Source organism: Oncorhynchus mykiss, chromosome 12, assembly GCF_013265735.2.
Source record: "Oncorhynchus mykiss isolate Arlee chromosome 12, USDA_OmykA_1.1, whole genome shotgun sequence".
Lineage (NCBI taxonomy): Eukaryota > Metazoa > Chordata > Actinopteri > Salmoniformes > Salmonidae > Oncorhynchus > Oncorhynchus mykiss.
The window spans coordinates 87,184,309-87,202,404 of record NC_048576.1 but is presented as its reverse complement, the minus strand read 5'-3'; the positions used below and the strand labels follow the sequence as shown (position 1 = coordinate 87,202,404).

The window sequence follows — 18,096 nt, the reverse complement described above, 5'->3', positions numbered from 1 at the left end:
GCCCCTACTCTGTGGTATGGTGCTTTCTCCTCATAGATTACTTTGTTGGTTTTCTCGCTGAACTTTGGAATAGTAACACTGTAGAGTTGGTCTTTCACCACTCTTGCCTTTGGGACAACATCAAATTCAATGATCCAGTTTCCTCCACTGCTCCCCTTGTCAATTACCTCAATAAACTTTGGATTCCTTATGCATTTCCTGGCATCAGAATGGTGGTTTAAATCCTTGAAGCAGTTTTCAATGTAGTCCAATGCATCCACAAAGTCACTTTGGTTTTCAACTGGTATTCCGATGATTTCACCATGCTTGTAGCTGCCTTTAATCTTATCCATGACCCCAAAGTGTATTGTGCCATTGGTCCGCATGTTCATGCACCCACAAGCAAATCTGATTACCTCACTTTCGACTTTGACTCTAAGCTTCAGTGGTTCTAATTTGTGGGCAATTTCCAGTGATTTGTATTCATGGCATGGAACAATCATGTTTTCAGTTCCAGTCTCTGGTGGAAGCACTCTGTGCTTGACATATCGGAAGTCTTTGTCATGTTCATCAAATGCACGGAAGTTACTTAGAGAACAAGATGAGCCATCTGTTTGTTCATTTTCACTTGTTTCACTGGTCCTCTCAACGTTGTGTTCTGACTCTTGTGTGAACACAGCACTGGAACCAACATTTCTGGTATCTCTCTGTGCTACTGCCTGCTTTTAGATTCTGTGTTCTTGGCTTTAATAAATCAATTTGACCACCTTTCATTTCAATTGTGTCACGCAGATATTCTTTTTGCAGCTTTATTAGTGCAGGTCCTGTAATCTCCTCTTCGTACAGTTTCAGAATGTACTTCTCTTTCACTCCAATGGATTTTAACCAGGAGCTCACATGGGATTCTGTCCATTTGCCACATGTCAATCTAGAAATGTGGTGGCTTTGGACATGGAATTTGGGAAAAAAATGAAAGACATTTTTCTATAAATGTCTAAACACCTCCCTCTGCAACTGGATCCTGGACTTCCCGGCCCGCCCCCAGGTGGTGAGGGTAGGTAGCAACACATCTGCCATGCTGATCCTCAACACTGGAGCTCCCAGGGGTGCATGCTCAGTCCCCACCTGTACTCCCTGTTCACCCATGACTGCATGGCGAGGCACGACTCCAACACCATCATTAAGTTTGCAGACGACACAACAGCCTGATCACCGACAACGACGAAGCAGCCTGTAGGGAGGAAGTCAGAGACCTGGCCAGGTGGTGCCAGAATAACAACCTCTCCCTCAATGTAACAAACCCCTCTATTACACTACTGCTACTCTCTGTTCATCATATATGCATAGTCACTTTAACCATATCTACATGTACATACTACCTCAATCAGCCTGACTAACCGCTGTCTGTATGTAGCCTCACTACTTTTATAGCCTCGCTACTGTCTATAGCCTGTCTTTTTACTGTTGTTTTATTTCTTTACCTACCTATTGTTCACCTAAAATATTTTTTGCACTATTGGTTAGAGCCTGTAAGTAAGCATTTCACTGTAAGGTTGTATTCAGCGCACGTGACAAATAAACTTTGATTTTATTTGATTTAAATGTGATTGGGCACATCTTCCCATTCTAAATCAACTAATATGTCAGCTTGATGACTTTAAATGTTTTACCATTATGATAACATTATACCTCCAGTAGGAGTAGTAACACCAATGACGGTAACACCAATGACACATTTTAGGTAATTGAGGATTTTCTTAAATGGAGGCCAGAGATGCTCAAATCTAAGGTCATTAACTTAATAATTTACTAAAGTGATATGATTAATGAGAAACACCGATGACACTTTTTATTCAGACACACTAAATAATTCTCAAATGTATGACATGTTAAAAGGGTGTTATTAGCTAATAATTTTCCTAGGACATTGGATCGTTGGAAATTTGTATTTTGGTCTTGGAGTCTAAATTGGAGATGTTTGGTTCCAACCCTTGAATGAGTAGGTGTTCTAAAACTTTTGACCGGTAGTGTACAGTACCAGTCAAAAGTTTGGACACAACTACTGATTCAAGGGTTTTCTTTATTTGTACTGTTTCCTACATTGTAGAATAATAGTGAAGATGTCTAAACTATGAAATAACACATATGGAATCATGTAGTAACCAAAAAAAGTGTTAAACAAATCAAAATGTATTTTATATTTTAGATTCTTCAAAGTAGCCACCCTTTCCCTTGATGACAGCTTTGCAAACTCTTGGCATTCTCTCAACCAGCTTTATGAGGTAGTGCATTTCAATTAACAGGTGTGCCTTGTTAAAAGTTAATTTGTGGAAATTCTTTCCCTTAATGCATTTGAGCCAATCAGTTGTGTTGTAACAAGGTAGGGGTGGTATACAGAAGATAGCCCTATTTGGTAAAAGACCAAGTCCATATTATGGCAAGAACAGCTAAAATAAGCAAAGAGAAACGGCAGTCCATCATTACATTAAGACATGAAGATCAGTCAATACGGAACATTTCAAGAACTTTGAAAGTTTCTTCAAGTGCAGTCGCAAAAACCATCAAGCGCTATGATGAAACTGGCTCTCATGAGGACCGCCACAGGAAAAGAAGACCCAGAGTTACCTCTGCTCCAGAGGATAAGTTCATTAGAATTAGCTGTACCTCAGATTGCAGCCCAAATAAATGCTTCACAGAGTTCAAGTAACAGACACATCTTAACATCAACTGTCAGAGGAGGCGTGAATCAGGTCTTCATGGTCGAATTTCTGCAAAGAAACCTCTACTAAAGGACATCAATAATAAGAAGAGACTTGCTTGGACCAAGAAACACAGGTAATGGACATTAGACCGGTGGAAATCTGTCCTTTGGTCTGATGAGTCCAAATATGAGATTTTTGGTTCCAACCACTGTGTCTTTGTGAGACGCAGAGTAGGTGAACAGATGATCTCTGCATGTGTGGTTCCCACCATGAAGCATGGAAGAGGGGGTGTGATGGTGCTTTGCTGGTGACACTGTCTGTGATTTATTTAGAATTAAAGGCACACTTAACCAGCATGATCACCACATCATTGTGCAGCGATACGCCATCCATCTGGTTTGCGCTTAGTAGGACTATCATTTGTTTTTCAACAGGACAATGACCCAAAACACACCTCCAGGCTGTGTAAGGGCTATTTGACCAAGAAGGAGAGTGATGGTTTGCTGCATCAGATGACCTGGCCTGCACAACTACCTGACCTCAACCCAATTGAGATGGTTTAGGACCGCAGAGTGAAGGAAAACCAGCCAACAATTGCTCAGCATATGTGGGAACTCCTTCAAGACTGTTGGAAAAGCATTCCTCATGAAGCTGGTTGAGAGAATCCCAAGAGTGTGCAAAGCTGTCATCAAGGCAACGGGTGGCTACTTTGCAGAATCTCAAATATAGAATATATTTTGATTTGTTTTATAGTTTTGATGTCTTTCAGGATGTTGTGTATCCCTGGACATAATCAGAATTCATGTAAACATTACAGTTTAGAAAATATAGCTTGTCAAAAAAAGTGGTCTCTTTGCACAAGTTACCTGGGGTATGGATAAATTGAGCATTGAGCCGCCTTGGGGTAAGACGGTATACATCTACAAAATGCTGTACTGTATGAAATATTATCACCACCTTTGAAAAATGCACTTGCATCTTGAGTTCATATGTATAACAAATGACAAAAATACTATTCATATTACTAACAACATGTTTCATCATTTGTATGGGTTATGTTGAGGCATTGGCTCAACTTGCCCCTGGCCAAATGGCACAATTTACTCCAAAGCAACCATTTTGACTATAATAGCCCACACAGTTACAAGGATGCACTTTCATGTTAGGTTTACGACCTCAGATTGATGCTTAAAGATGTATAAACTGATGTATAAAACTGTCTTAAAACGATATACTTTGAATTAGATACAAGCGTCATGAAGCCTCTAACACATTAAATTAATTCGACTTTTTGAAAATCTGTTTTTGGACCTAACTTGCTTACCACTTTTTCCATGTGGTATCTTCCTTCACAGACTCCGTGAAATTATGACGAGATATATGCACATGGTTTCCCAGAAAAAAAGGGTGGCTCAACTAAAACTTTGGAACAACTTAGCCCACTCTCGCCACCAACCATGGGCATGAGGCCCTCTATCCTGTCTCCTGGAGGCCGCTACTGAAGCTCTCTTCTATAGGTGTGGACATTACACCCTTTTACTTTCCTCCTGCTCTGCTAGTAGAAAAACTAATTAAATTACCACCTGGTGATGTCACCAGTCAGACCAAAACTCCATCCCACCAAAACAGGCTGAAATTTCAGGCGTTCTTTTAAAACAGCTCTTACACTAAAAGGACATTATCATAGTTTTCACAGTTTCACAATATTATTCCAACCTCATAGTGTGGGAATATATATAAAAGACAAAAATCACAGTTTTGGCTGCACTGGGCCTTTAAGGTGTGAGTGGAAGACAATATTCATGCAATATCTGAGCCTTGATGTATATCATTTTAGCCAGTTTTTCCACAGCCATTGCAAAGTCATAGCAACAGAACTCACCCTTACATGTTAATATGATTTATTATAATATTTAAGGCTTGATTCTTTAGACCAGGGGTATTCATCCTGGGGTCTGGCAAAAATAAAACATTTTTTATTTATTTCAATGTTTTTATGGATATCGCTAGCAACAACAGAATAAACACATTTTGAATTACATACATGTGGTAAACCGTTGTTTAACCAGCTAAAAAGCTGCTATTAGTGAAAATGTGTTTGGAGTCATTTTTCTTGCTAATAGGCTATGTTAGAGTTTACACTTCCTCTTACAATTATAACGTGGGGATGTCAAAATAATGAAAAACCATCCACTGAATCTATATACTTTAAAATGTTGATTAGGCTACTTCTCATTCCCATTATCAAATCAAATTTAATTTGTCAAATGCGCCGAATAAAGCAGGACACCTGAGTTTTCGAAACAAATGTTTCAAATCTCCACATTTCACATGATATCAAGGGAGATGCTAACATGCGCTCGCACAAACTGACTCACACACAACCACACAAACTAAAGGTCACTGTAGACCTTACAGTGAAATGCTTACATTCATCTGAAAACATCAAAATGTTTTTTTGTTCACATATGATGGGGGTCCCTGGGTTGTCCGTTTGCCTGGGTGGGGGTCCCTGGCCGAGAAAAGGTTGAAGACCCCTGCCTTAGACTATTCTATATTCAAAGACGATATGTGTAGGACTATTCTTTCTGTATCAATATCTTTCTTACAACAGTTGATAGTAACTGGATCCTAAACCTTTCCCAGTCCAGAGTCTGTGGTGTACTTCATGTTGAATGGTAAAATGTGTGATGACCGCTCTAATAATGAAGGGTGTGACCTGTACAACTGAGAAGATGACTCATTCCTGTTTTAGATAATAGCCTATTCTGTATGAACTGGAGATTCAGCTTTTTAATAATAATAAAACAATATGAATTGATTAGATAAGTAAATCATAAATACATCATGTAATAAACCATGTCAAGTGTTATGATCGTGTTTAGCCATGTTCTTCTGGACGATACAGTAAGGTGTGTTGTACAGACAATATACAGTATACATTTCACACTTTCACAGTGCAATATAGGAAATAATATGGTTGACAATATTAGGATAAATTAAGATGTGTCCACCACACATTAGTTATTAAGTACCCATAGTAAACGTTGGTTCCAAGATAAGGTGTTACATCTGAGTGTTCACAAACTGTTCATTTTTCACATGGAGTAGTCAACAGTACTCCATGCACACTTAGTAGATATCTGTTGTCGTGTCTCTGGCTATGGAATTAAATGCTATTTTATCAAATCAATTCTCTGTAATTATTATTACCTGATTAAACTAATCATGTCAATTTAATTAACTAGGAAGTCGGGGGAACACAGAATAATTAGTTTATATAGAGCTACTATCTCCCCAAAACACTCTTAAAGATCTGATGATCTTTTATATCAATAGCAGTCAATTATTAATCGTCACCTTATTCAGTCTCATCTGAACATCGTCAAATTCTTGGTTATCGTCAAGTTGAATCAGCAATACAAAAAATTGGCTTAATTATTTATTTACTTAATACCAAAATAATCACACAGAATTACATATACACAGGATGGATTATACATTGATTACTAATCATGTCATAAAAGAAAACGTCCCTAGCGGAAGAAACCGATATGACGGCTGGTTACACAAAGAAAGGGTGTTAGGGTTGGAATGAAAGAGCGGGAAGACTGGGGAACAAAATGACTGGGTCTCTATTGCACCTTGTGAATCTGTGCTATCGTAAATACAGAATCTTATGCATCCTAATAACCGCCCTTTCGGAAAAGGAAAATGTTAGACGAAATATTTACACTGAGCTGCGCTTCGATAGATGGGTCGAAGATGGAAGGCTGGTTTTCCCAGTAGAGATCGCCCTTGTCCTTTGAAGAATATTTCTGGTCGTAGTAACCCTGTCGTCGTGTGGTAGAGCAGATATGTTGTATTACCCTGTTGTTCTGAAGAGATTGTCTCCTTTCCTAGGACACGAACGTTTACAGCTGCAGCTGATAACTTGACTTCTAGGATGTACAACTTCTTCTTTAGTGAATAAGAGTTCAAAGTTCATTCCATTTTGTCATAATCAGCTCGTCATGATCTACACCCAGAAAGGGCTACGTCATGATACTGTACATGAGGTTTTAGTGTACTGTATATAAAAAGCTAGCTAAGCGACATGGAAAGGCTACTTTTAAACATTATGTTCCTTTAATTGATGATAAGGTTCAATGATAACAAATCAAGGTACTGTGCATTGAATACATACATGAACCTACACACACATTTACATTACAAAAACAAAACTGCTTGTAATATATGGACAGTAAAGAATTACTATACATACAACAACAGTATTCATTATATATTTGCACTTTATTCAAACAGGGACTTATTTAAAACCCTCTGTTTTTACAAATGACTTCTTAGTCATCTCAAAATATCACTGTTTCAAAACATTTACTAGCTCTTGTTTAATGTACTGATTATACAATACAAGAGTAAGGTATTGTTCATATAGTGTCTTAACTACAACACCATTTCAGTGCATAATAAACAGTGCCTCACTTGGCTCATTGGTACAACAGAATACATAACTCAGATACACGTAAGAGCCGCGCCACTTACTGACTGGCAACATCTCGTGGCAAGGTCACGCAATATCACGTGTCTAAAGACCTACTCATTAACACATTTAGGGAAATCCATTCCAAGAAAAAGGGGGGCATTACCAGAGACAACATTGTGGGCAACGCCATGTTTGCTTAACTGCCCTTTGCAGCATTCAATGACGGTGGCTGAGGGAGTCAGTCAGTTCGTCCAGCTCCCAATAGTCAGAATAATAATCCACGATGATGAGGTAGTTGGTTTTGAATGTGAGTCCATTCAGACCTTGTACCATGGGAGGGGAGGGATTTGTTGGGGATGAATGTCTCCATTTGCTGTCACTTCTGAATGGAGTTGCAGGTGACACATTTGCTGTCTCTTCTGAATGGAGTTGCAGGTGATACATTTGCTGTCTCTTCTGAATGGAGTTGCAGGTGACACATTTGCTGTCACTTCTGAATGGAGTTGCAGGTGACACATTTGCTGTCACTTCTGAATGGAGTTGCAGGTGACACATTTGCTGTCACTTCTGAATGGAGTTGCAGGTGACACATTTGCTGTCACTTCTGAATGGAGTTGCAGGTGACACATTTGCTGTCTCTTCTGAATGGAGTTGCAGGTGACACATTTGCTGTCTCTTCTGAATGGAGTTGCAGGTGACACATTTGCTGTCTCTTCTGAATGGAGTTGCAGGTGACACATTTGCTGTCACTTCTGAATGGAGTTGCAGGTGACACATTTGCTGTCACTTCTGAATGGAGTTGCAGGTGACACATTTGCTGTCTCTTCTGAATGGAGTTGCAGGTGACACATTTGCTGTCTCTTCTGAATGGAGTTGCAGGTGACACATTTGCTGTCTCTTCTGAATGGAGTTGCAGGTGACACATTTGCTGTCTCTTCTGAATGGAGTTGCAGGTGACACATTTGCTGTCTCTTCTGAATGGAGTTGCAGATGACACATTTGCTGTCTCTTCTGAATGGAGTTGCAGGTGACACATTTGCTGATGAAGAGCTTTACATCCTCCGTAATCCATGGCCAGAAAACAGAATATGGTGTAATTGCAGACCGCAATTCATGGCGTTTCGTGATATAGGTGTACACTGATATCAGGAAACTCCCATTGACACCTGCCATTCTGGTGTCATGAGACTGATGGTTTCTTGACACAGATGATTTGTTTACATACCAGGTCAACAACTGTTGTTCCCGAAGCAAAAGAAACATACGCTCCTCTTTGTGTGTCCAGAAATCTCTCAGTGTGACTCACAGCCTATTTGGTTCTGAACTTCCGGACCAGCCTTTGTTGATTTGAGCATGACTCGTGTCTTAGTTAAGATGTTCACATCACTGTGTGATCCACCTGTTCCAGGTCAGTTGTGGCCAGGGCCAAAGCGTAGACTGGCTGGTGTTTGTGTTTGACTGTGCTCTGGGGTTGATTGAGCAGTTCTGGACAGGAAGTCAGTTTGTAGTTCTTTGCCTTGTTTGTGTTGCACATGGAGCTGGTATCTTTGTAACCTAAGCAACATTTTCTGCAGTCGCTTGGGTGCTGTGAGTAGGAATTTCTTGAAGACTGTCATGAGCGGCTTGTGTAGTCACTTTGTGACGAACTATCTGCCAAGCAGATACTGATCAAACTTGTCACATGCAAAAACATTGGCGAGACAGTCTTTCTCAATCTGTGCATATCAATGTTCTCGAGGCAAATGCATTCAGGTTTTCCTTTCTCAAGGCCTGTCTCACTGGCATCACACTGCAGTGTGACTTTAACTGTTTAATAGTCCCAACTGCTGCGCCATGCTGTGGTAGCCATGTCCATTCAATGTCCTTGTCAATCAGTGGTCTAAGCGACTCCCACACATCAGATAGGTGGGGCATGAATTTTGAAGATAGTTCACAAACAAAAGCTGAAGAACAAACCCACATCCAGGTACTTCTTTGTAGGTGCTGGAGTTATAGGAGGCCCTCTGTGGTGAGAAGATGACCCATGCTACAGCACACTAGGTAGCTTTATCCTGAGTTTGTGTTCAACTTCAGATGGATATCTCTGGCTCTCTGCAGGAGAGCTGTGTGGTTTCTGTTGGGATCTGCAGTCGCTTGTTCTCACTTCTTCTCATTTGTGCCGCCACATCCATAGGGTAGAATATCCTCTACGATGACACTCAATCCTTTTAGTCCCTGTAGTGCTTCACGCTGCCTGCGCTGGTATTCTCCAGCTGCTGGCTTGATTCCAAAATGCATTCACAGCCATCTATACCTGCTTATCGGTGTCCAAAAAGTTGTTAGATAGCTGCCCGCTTCATCAAGTTTGACTTGCCAATGGATATCTTTGGTGTTGAGTACTGAGAATACTTTGGATATCTCTGGTATAATCTCTTCTATGGTGGGCATCTGGTAGTGCAATCTCAGTAAGGTTGAATGCACTGGGTGTACATACAGATTCGTAGTTTGTCTGGCTTTTCAATGACGACCATGTTGCTGATCCACATTGTTAGCTCTTTTGTGATGATTTTGTCATTAAATGTTTGGCCTTTGTAATATTTTCTTCCAGTGGAATATGTATCCGTCTTGGTAGCTGCTGCATAGGCAAGGCTGCTGCATTCACTTCTGTTGTTTGGTCATCTGACCCATTGTATTCCTCTACTAGATTGAGTTGAGGTTTGCTTGTTTACAAACTCTGGCAAAATGGTTTTGTTTGCAGCATGCTTTACAGGTGACACAGAATGCTGGGCATTTGGCTTTGGCATGTACTGAACTACAGTAATGACTGGGTGAGTCTTTTGTCTGTCTATTTTTATAAGTTTGGCCTTTTGATTCTGAACATCGCTCCTGGGAGGTACAGTATAATTTATTTTACAGTCTTTGGTTTACCTCCTCCCATTTTCTTGATTTGCATTGGTGCTTGTTCACTTGAACGACATGTCAATGGCTTTGTTCAGTGTGAGCTTTGGTTCTCTGAGTATGCATGCTTGTACACCAAGATTCTTAGTGACAATGACAAGCCTGTCATGGATTAGATCCCTTCGTAATGCGCCAACAACCACGTGTCTGCTAGCTCCCTACGATTTGCAATGTACTGCTTTACTGTTTCACATTGACTTTGTTGACAAGCATTGTACACGTACCTCTCGTAGATTATGTTTCTGGATGGTTCAAATTGTTTTTGTAGTGCCTCAATCATTTTTTACAAGTCCGTTCTCTGCTTCAGGCATATTCAGATGCCGCTGTAACAGGTGGCATTCCTTTCCCATCACTGTTAGCAGAGTTGTTATGCAGACCCTTTCTTCCTTTTTTTCCAGACAGGTAGTTTTACCATTGTGCTCGATAAGAATGTCCAGTTATCATATATCGCTCTTCATGTCCTTGGGCTCTGATACAGGAATTGCCAGGTAAGCCATTTGTTTCTTCTTGTTGGCTAGTTTGTGGGCAAGGCCCTTCATAGAATGCTTTTCTCCGTTGAGGACATATCTTTTTGGTTCTGACTTTTGACATCATGTTTTATGTACTTATTATACAATACAAGAGCAAGGTATGGTTCATATAAGTGTCTTTACTTCAGCATCATCAGGATTGCATGCATACAACTCCATGCAGTGCGTAGGAAACAGTTCCTCACTTGGCTCACTGCTACAATAGAATACCAAACTCAGATTAAACAGCAGTGTCATCTGTTGACTGGCAATATCTCGTAACAGCTCTTAGATAATGTAGTAGGCGATCACATTGGGAGCTTATTTTGCATTAATGCTTGTGGTTTGTAGCATTAATCCTTAGACCTGTTAGATTAGTCCAAAACTTGAATGTCAAAAGCAAGCACCCCGTCAAAAGAAAAGCCTAGGTAGAAAGTGACATTTTCGTTTGCATTTGGTAGAGAGGCTGAATACCGTGGAATGACCCTGATCTTGCTCCCTTTGGTTGTACCCTGAACAAACAGGTGTCCATTTTCTGTCCATCCTTCAACACGTTTCAGCAATCGTACAACCTCGGGGGTTGTCCACACCTCACCTCCGAGCCACTTCATTCTTCTTTCACTGAGATTTCCTTTTATGTGCTTTTCAATCAGACCCTTGTGGACAATCTTGTATAGACCCCTTGCCTTTCCAAGAAAGAAGTGGGTCGCTATTCTACTCTTCCTTGGAGGAACATGTTGAATTTTGAGCTCATAAAGTCTCTGAAGGGCATCAATTGCTGACATTAGGACTTGGCTATGAGCTGGATTAGTGTTCTCTCTGCTTGGCTCCTCTGGCCAGAGCAGAAGTAAGAGAAGAAAGAGAGCACTAGCTGTTGACATGTTTTTTCCCTCTGTGTTAAATCTCATGCTGAGATCTTGGAGTTGTTGAGGTAAAAGTAACTTTGATGAGCCAGGTAAAGCACAAGCAAGAGCTATCTGACAAAATATGAAATTGACAAGTTCTGTCTGGTCAAGGTCATTCCTTTTGAGGTTTTCTGGATACATGCCAATTATTGCCTCCAGCTTTTTAGCAGATCTCTGTCTTCTGATCATAGAGTAATGACAGGATGGACGTGACGTTTCCTCCTCCTAGCTTGTAAATTTTCATTTGTCTTTGGAATGGGTTGGCTATTTCAGGATTAGTGGCTATTTCAGCATCAATGTTGTCAGGCATTGGGTTGCCTAGATCAGAAACATTACAAAAAAAGCCAGCATACACAGCACTCGTCCTTGTTAGCCATTTCCTTGGATTGTGTACTTGTTCAGGCTCTCTTGTGTCAAGTTCCTCTTCCTCGTCACTAATGTCTGTCTGAAAGTAACTGAGGTCTTCAGAAATGCACTCAAGAGCATGGTAAATACTCTTTTGCATTCCTTTCAACTGGCTGTGGAAATTCCGCCAAGGATTTGTAACTGCCTGTGGTATGTAGTCAGTCAGCAAATATTTCATCAACTCAGAATTTCCACCTTTGGTTGAAAAAACATCAACTGATGATATGAGTTGAAGCAGTCTACATCCAACATCCACCTCCCCATAGTAGGAGCTGTTCAGACTGACTGTCTTTTTTAAGGGTGTTTTTTCTGAGGCACGGAATGCAGAAATTCCTTTCAGAGCAGTGTCAATGATGTCAGTAACCTTTTCAGGCACTAATTCTTGCTTGTCAAGGGTGTCATGCATGTGATAAAACCACCGCTTGTACACCTGTCCTAATGTGTCAAGGACAAATGTATCATATGGCAGGATTTCTTTTGCCTCTTTAGCCCAACGTAGGGCTTCCTCAAATCTTGTGTTTGTGTAAAGCAGACGTGCAAGCTGCTGGGCAACAAATGGATATTTTCCTAAAGATGTGTAAGCTGCTTTCAAAAGATCAACAGCTGTTTGAATGCCCCCTGTTTCAGTGCTGACATGTTCAATCAGAGGAGAGAATGAACTGTCTTTAGGAGCTCCTCTGCTTTTTTTGTTACGTCTGATGAAGAGAACTTGGATGAACTTCCAAAATTCATCCTTGCCAAACCTATGGTTCATTAGTACTTTGTCCTGTAGTAGATCCATTGCGATCATGCTTTGAGGCAAGGTTGTAGAGAGTTGCTTCAGAATTTCCTTTGCCACCAGTGGATGAATTATCCGTATGGACGAGATGTGTAATGGACTTTCTCCTTTGAAAGGTGAAAGGTGTATGAAAACAAGTCTAGCTTGTTCGCTGAGACAGTCCAGAAATGCATGGTAACGGATTTTATCCATTTGCATATCTATGCCAAGGGAAGCCTCACAGTGTGACACAGATATGTAGGAGTCATGAATGTAACAGTTCAACAATGCTACAAATCTCATAAGCCGAGTGATAAGAGATGAATGATCAATTTTGTCCAGCAGATTTTTCACAAATCCCTCAATGTAGCTTGGTTTAAAGCCCTCACTCATCAGTACAAATGTGAGAATGAAGTCGGGTTTAAAGTCCAGCTTTAGTTTCTCCAGTTTCCTTGAGAAGAGAGTCTTCTCTCCATCTGTCAGTTTGTGTGTCACAGCGACGGTCTGAGACGGCAATGCTCGGCACATTCTCTCTGGATCATGAGACATTTTGCAGATGAGCAGGATAAAACATAGGACAGAGGAACTTATTTTTTTTGTTGCAATAGCGTTGCCTATTTCCCGCCTAAGGTCATCCAGATAATCTCCATTGCAATCTTCCAACAGCAACAGTACCGGTAGACAGCTGTTTTTGTCCTTTTCTTCATATTCCCGTAGACGCACTGCATGTTCACACACAGTTGTGAATTCTTTTGATTGTTTAACAACTGCACATCGCAATTTTGTCCTCCAACTCCAGAGGATCTGTCGTGCAACTGTACTCCCACCACTGCCAGGATGGTGACATATATTCACAGTCTCGATGGGTCTTTTGACTCGACTACCCTGTACAATGTTCTCCAGAATTTCATTTGTTTCTTTGTATGCGTCTCGCTTGATGACCTCCCCACATAGATTTTTGTCTGCAAGCCACAAATTCATCCAGTCTATCTTCCCACCTTGATAGAAATACTTTTCAATGGTGTTGATTTTGTCTCGGTCCATTATCTCCACCTTTGTGTTATCACACTGGTCAGCACTGACTATGTCCAAAGAATTAATCTCATCCTCTTCAACTGGCTTTAAGAAGCACAAGCCTTTGTTGAAGACTGGTAAGCGCCTTGTGGGTCGACTAACTGTAGGCTGAATAGTTTGAATAGTGGCATCAACATGACTCAGTGGCATTTCAACAATACTGATCTCTTTGAGTGCAGCCATGCTACAAGATACCTGGGCAAGGCTTGACCACTTTTTGTAGTTCTCTTTGGACTCTGAAATGATAGCCAAATCCTCATGACCATTCATTTCTGCATAGAATTCATGGAATGTATCAACAATTGGCTGTTCGACCTGAGACATGAGCAAGAAAACCACCACAAATGACCCTTTAGGAAGGATGTCATTGCAGATGACGGACACTGCCCTTTTCAGTAGCTTTTTTTTGGTTTTCATCCAGGTTTTTTCATCACAAGGTTTCTCATCTCCAAGGTAATCGCTTCGCCCATTGCAGAAAATCCAGCTTGGTTTATCAAAGAGCTTCAAACGGTTTATGAAGTCAGTGGTCTTCACCCCACTATCATTAGCATAGTCATGCAGGAAATGAAGGTTTGTGGCATGGTGCTCTTTATATTTCTCACATAGACCCGATGTCTTAGAATCTGGGTCAAAGTCAAACACACAAAATATATTCATGTGAGTCAAGAAGTTGATGTTCTCAAGATGTTCTTGTTTAAGTTTGTTTGTCACGATGATGTAGAACAGTGAGTCATCCATGTACTTTTTTCCACATGTGAGGAGGATGGAGAGTTTTCTCTTCTGATCCTCTCTGAGAGTTCAGCCTCTTCTCTCTGTTGATCTTTGTCCCTCAGGTCTTGAATGAAATGAATTAGGCCATCCTCTGATATGCGGGGTGTGTTAGCCCCTACTCTGTGGTAGGTGGCTTTCTCCTCATAGATTACTTTGTTGGATTTTTCGCTGAACTTTGGAATAGTGACACTGTACAGTTTGTCTTTTACCATTTTTGCCTTGGGGACAACATCATATTCAATGATCCAGGTTGTTTCACTGGCCTCCTTGTCAATTACCTCAATGAACTTTGGGTTCCTTATGCATTTCCTGGCATCACACTGATGCGTTGATCCTCTGAAGCTCTTTTCAATGTAATCCAATGCATCCACAAATAAATCTTGGTTTTCAACTGGTATTCCTATGATTTCACCATGTTTGTAGATTCCTTTAACTTTATCCATAACCCCAAAGTGTATTGTGCCATTGGACCGCATATTCATGCATGCACATGCAAATCTGAGCACCTCACTTGCAACTTTGACCTTGAGTTTTTGTGGTTCCAATTTGTGGGCATTTTCCAGTGACTTGTATTCATGGCATGGAACAATAATGTCTTCAATTCCGGTCTCTGGTGGAAGTACTGTATTTTTTACATATCTGAATTCTTTTTCAATGTCATCAAATTTTCGAAAGTCACAAAGCGGCAAAGATGCCCCGCCCGATTTTGGTTCACATTCATTTGGTATGGAAACGGGTCTACTTTCACTTTTTTCACTGGATCTTGAAACTTTGTCTTTAGATTCTTGTGTGAACACAGCACTAGATTCAACATGGCTGGTATCTCTCTGTGTGCTACTGACGGCTTTTGTTTTTTGTGGTACTGGCTTCAAAAGTTCATCTCGTTTGTGCAGCATTAGTTGGATTTGGCCGCCTTTCATTTCAATTGTATCGCGTAGATACTTTTCCTGTAACTCAATTAGTGCAGGTCCTGTAACCTCCTCTTCGTACAGTTTCAGAATGTACTTCTCTTTCACTCCAATGGATTTTAACCAGGAGCTCACATGGGATTCTGTCCATTCGCCACATGGCAATTCGTTCCACTCTGTAAAAAATAATACTCACCCATATAAGACTTAATGTTCATGTTATATCAATATTTGCATCAGGGTTGGGGTGAATTCTATTTTCATTTTAGTCAGTTAAGGTAGTGAATTAAAATGAAATTAATACAAATAATAGTCAGAAAATAATTAATAATGATCTATTGAATGTGTAACTATTTGTAATTTTAAAGTGTTTTTCATGGTTGCAAAGAGAGGGACGCAAAAGCCATCTCAATTCATGAATGAACAACATAGCCGGTTTATATATTTACATTTAAACATTCATCAGATGATGGATAATAGCCATTCCTCTCTGATTACATTTCATGACTAGGCTTAAGAACTGTGACACATTACATTTTTTATTTTCTTATTCCAGGTCATTATAAAACTTTGGCCAATCATTTAAAATGGATGAAACTTGGAGCTAAACATATCTAGGCCATCTCTACTTGATGTATAGAATTGATCAGAAACAGAATCCAAATTTCACTGATAGATATTCATTCAATGTTTTGTAAAACTACACACAGTATAAAAGTATTTGACAGTTTGATGTATCTGACTTACCCATCTTATAGACACTGCATGTCAGTTCATTTTGGCATCTTTGAGAGAGGAAAATAAAAGGAAGGGTAATTGAGTCAAAAGTGAAAAATGAATTGTTGATCTCAATAATTTTGCACTTGGAAAATTATTTACAATGAAATCATTCAAGCCCTGTTTATACCTGGTGCTAACATGCATTGTGTGTCCTGATCTTGTCCACATTTAGATTTTTAGACAGGTGTAGATGATTAAAATAACTGTTTGTGATCAGCTCTTCATATCTTACTGGATGATCAAACCATTTAAATCATCATGATACCCCTGTCTAAAATCATTGACAGGTGGCATCTTTGACCTAAGGCATCATTATTTGTATTAACATAAAATAATCATTATTTTGACAAATTTATTTTAAATAATTTGCATATAGGGAGGGATCAAGAAATAAAGGCACACTGTAAACAAGGTGGATGGCTAATAAACATATATAATACCATGTGTAGAAACAAGAAACCTTGATCAGAAAGTGATTGGGTCACCTTGATAGGAACACAACAACCACATGTTAGCATAAGGTGTAAACGGGGATTCAGGTGGGTGCTTATCTACCCTCATACATGAACTTGATATTCAGCGCAGCATTGTTGTTCAAAGACAGGTTTGTCAGCTTTGACAATCACTTCAACCAGGAACCTCAGAACTTCCTCTTTAAAATTACATTTTCTATGTTTAACTTTCATTAGTTGGAAGTATATGAACTTAATTTAAAAGTTTGAAACACATGTAATTGCATGTGTTTCTCACTCTATAATTCCTGCAGGAGTTCAATGACTCTTCTCTACACACCTTTTATCATTCGCATAACAAAACATTAAGGAACGACAGTTAACGATTCAGTTAACGAGTCCAGATTCCAAAACATAAACAATTCAATTCCAGTTCTTGTTTCTATATTTTATATATAAATACCTTAAATTCTGTGCAATCGTAACAAAATGTTCACTAAAAGTTCAGGCAGATATCATTCTTAATAGCTGAATAAAGTTAAATAGTGAGTCATTAAAAATGTATTGGTTTTATACAGAGATTCTAGAGATGAAATGGCAATGTTTAATGGTAACGTCGTAGATTGTGATAATCTTATGCCCTTAGTAATTATACTCTTTTGAATCCACAACTAAACCTAAACACATTGCACTTTTAAAAGCCTTTATGATTATTATGGCATTCAATTAGCTTCTTACAAAATACAAATGTTCCACAATGTTTAAGTACATTTCCTTCTGCTCACCTTGAAACTGACGGCTGAAGTTGTATTCACCATATGAAGTGACTACTTGACAGTGGGGTTGCTTTTATTTTCCGGGCATAGCAACAGGGTGTGTCTTCTGCCAGGGCAGTCCACATAGACATGCACTCTGTCCTAATGCCCCCGCGCATTTGAATAAAGTCCATCCTTTTGAACTTTTAAAGAGTAAGTGTGATATTATGGGGCTGACAACGTATTGAATAATAATGAACGTAACTATCTTATCCTTGGTGCATACACATATTTAACGGTTTGATACATATTGTCATAAAGTATTTCTCTCCAATCAGATATGGTACTTAATGAGTTAATTATGTTGCAACAGCTAAATGTTGCAACACTGAAACTATGGGGGTTGTGCTGAACAGGAAATCGAAGCTTCAGGAAAGAAACGTCAAGGAATCGAAACTTCAGGAAAGAAACGTCAGGAAATAGAAACTTAAAGAAACAACTGGGTCATTCTTCAATTGCATTAGGCCTATGAGGGCTATTCAAAAGAAGTCCCGTTTCATTAAAGTACAAAAGGTTATTTTAGTATAAAAATCTTGTGGGAGTAACCAGATGGTTACTGGTGTTACTAAGAGGATGGGTTGAAGCCCAGGTCTCCTGCACACCACAACATTGTGTT

The 18,096-nt window shown here is 39.7% G+C and overlaps 1 protein-coding gene across 1 annotated transcript; it reads right to left on the bottom strand.

The window, feature by feature from the left end:
- Positions 1-6,110: 6,110 nt before the first annotated feature.
- LOC118937769 (sterile alpha motif domain-containing protein 9-like) lies at positions 6,111-17,589 on the bottom strand. Its single transcript, XM_036939000.1, has 3 exons — positions 17,451-17,589; positions 16,181-16,218; positions 6,111-15,609 (listed from the first exon to the last, which is right to left on the bottom strand). Exons 2-3 carry the CDS (start codon positions 16,182-16,184, stop codon positions 14,462-14,464), a joined length of 1,152 nt encoding a protein of 383 aa, XP_036794895.1. The 5' UTR covers positions 16,185-16,218; positions 17,451-17,589; the 3' UTR covers positions 6,111-14,461.
- Between the last annotated feature and the right edge of the window lie 507 nt (positions 17,590-18,096).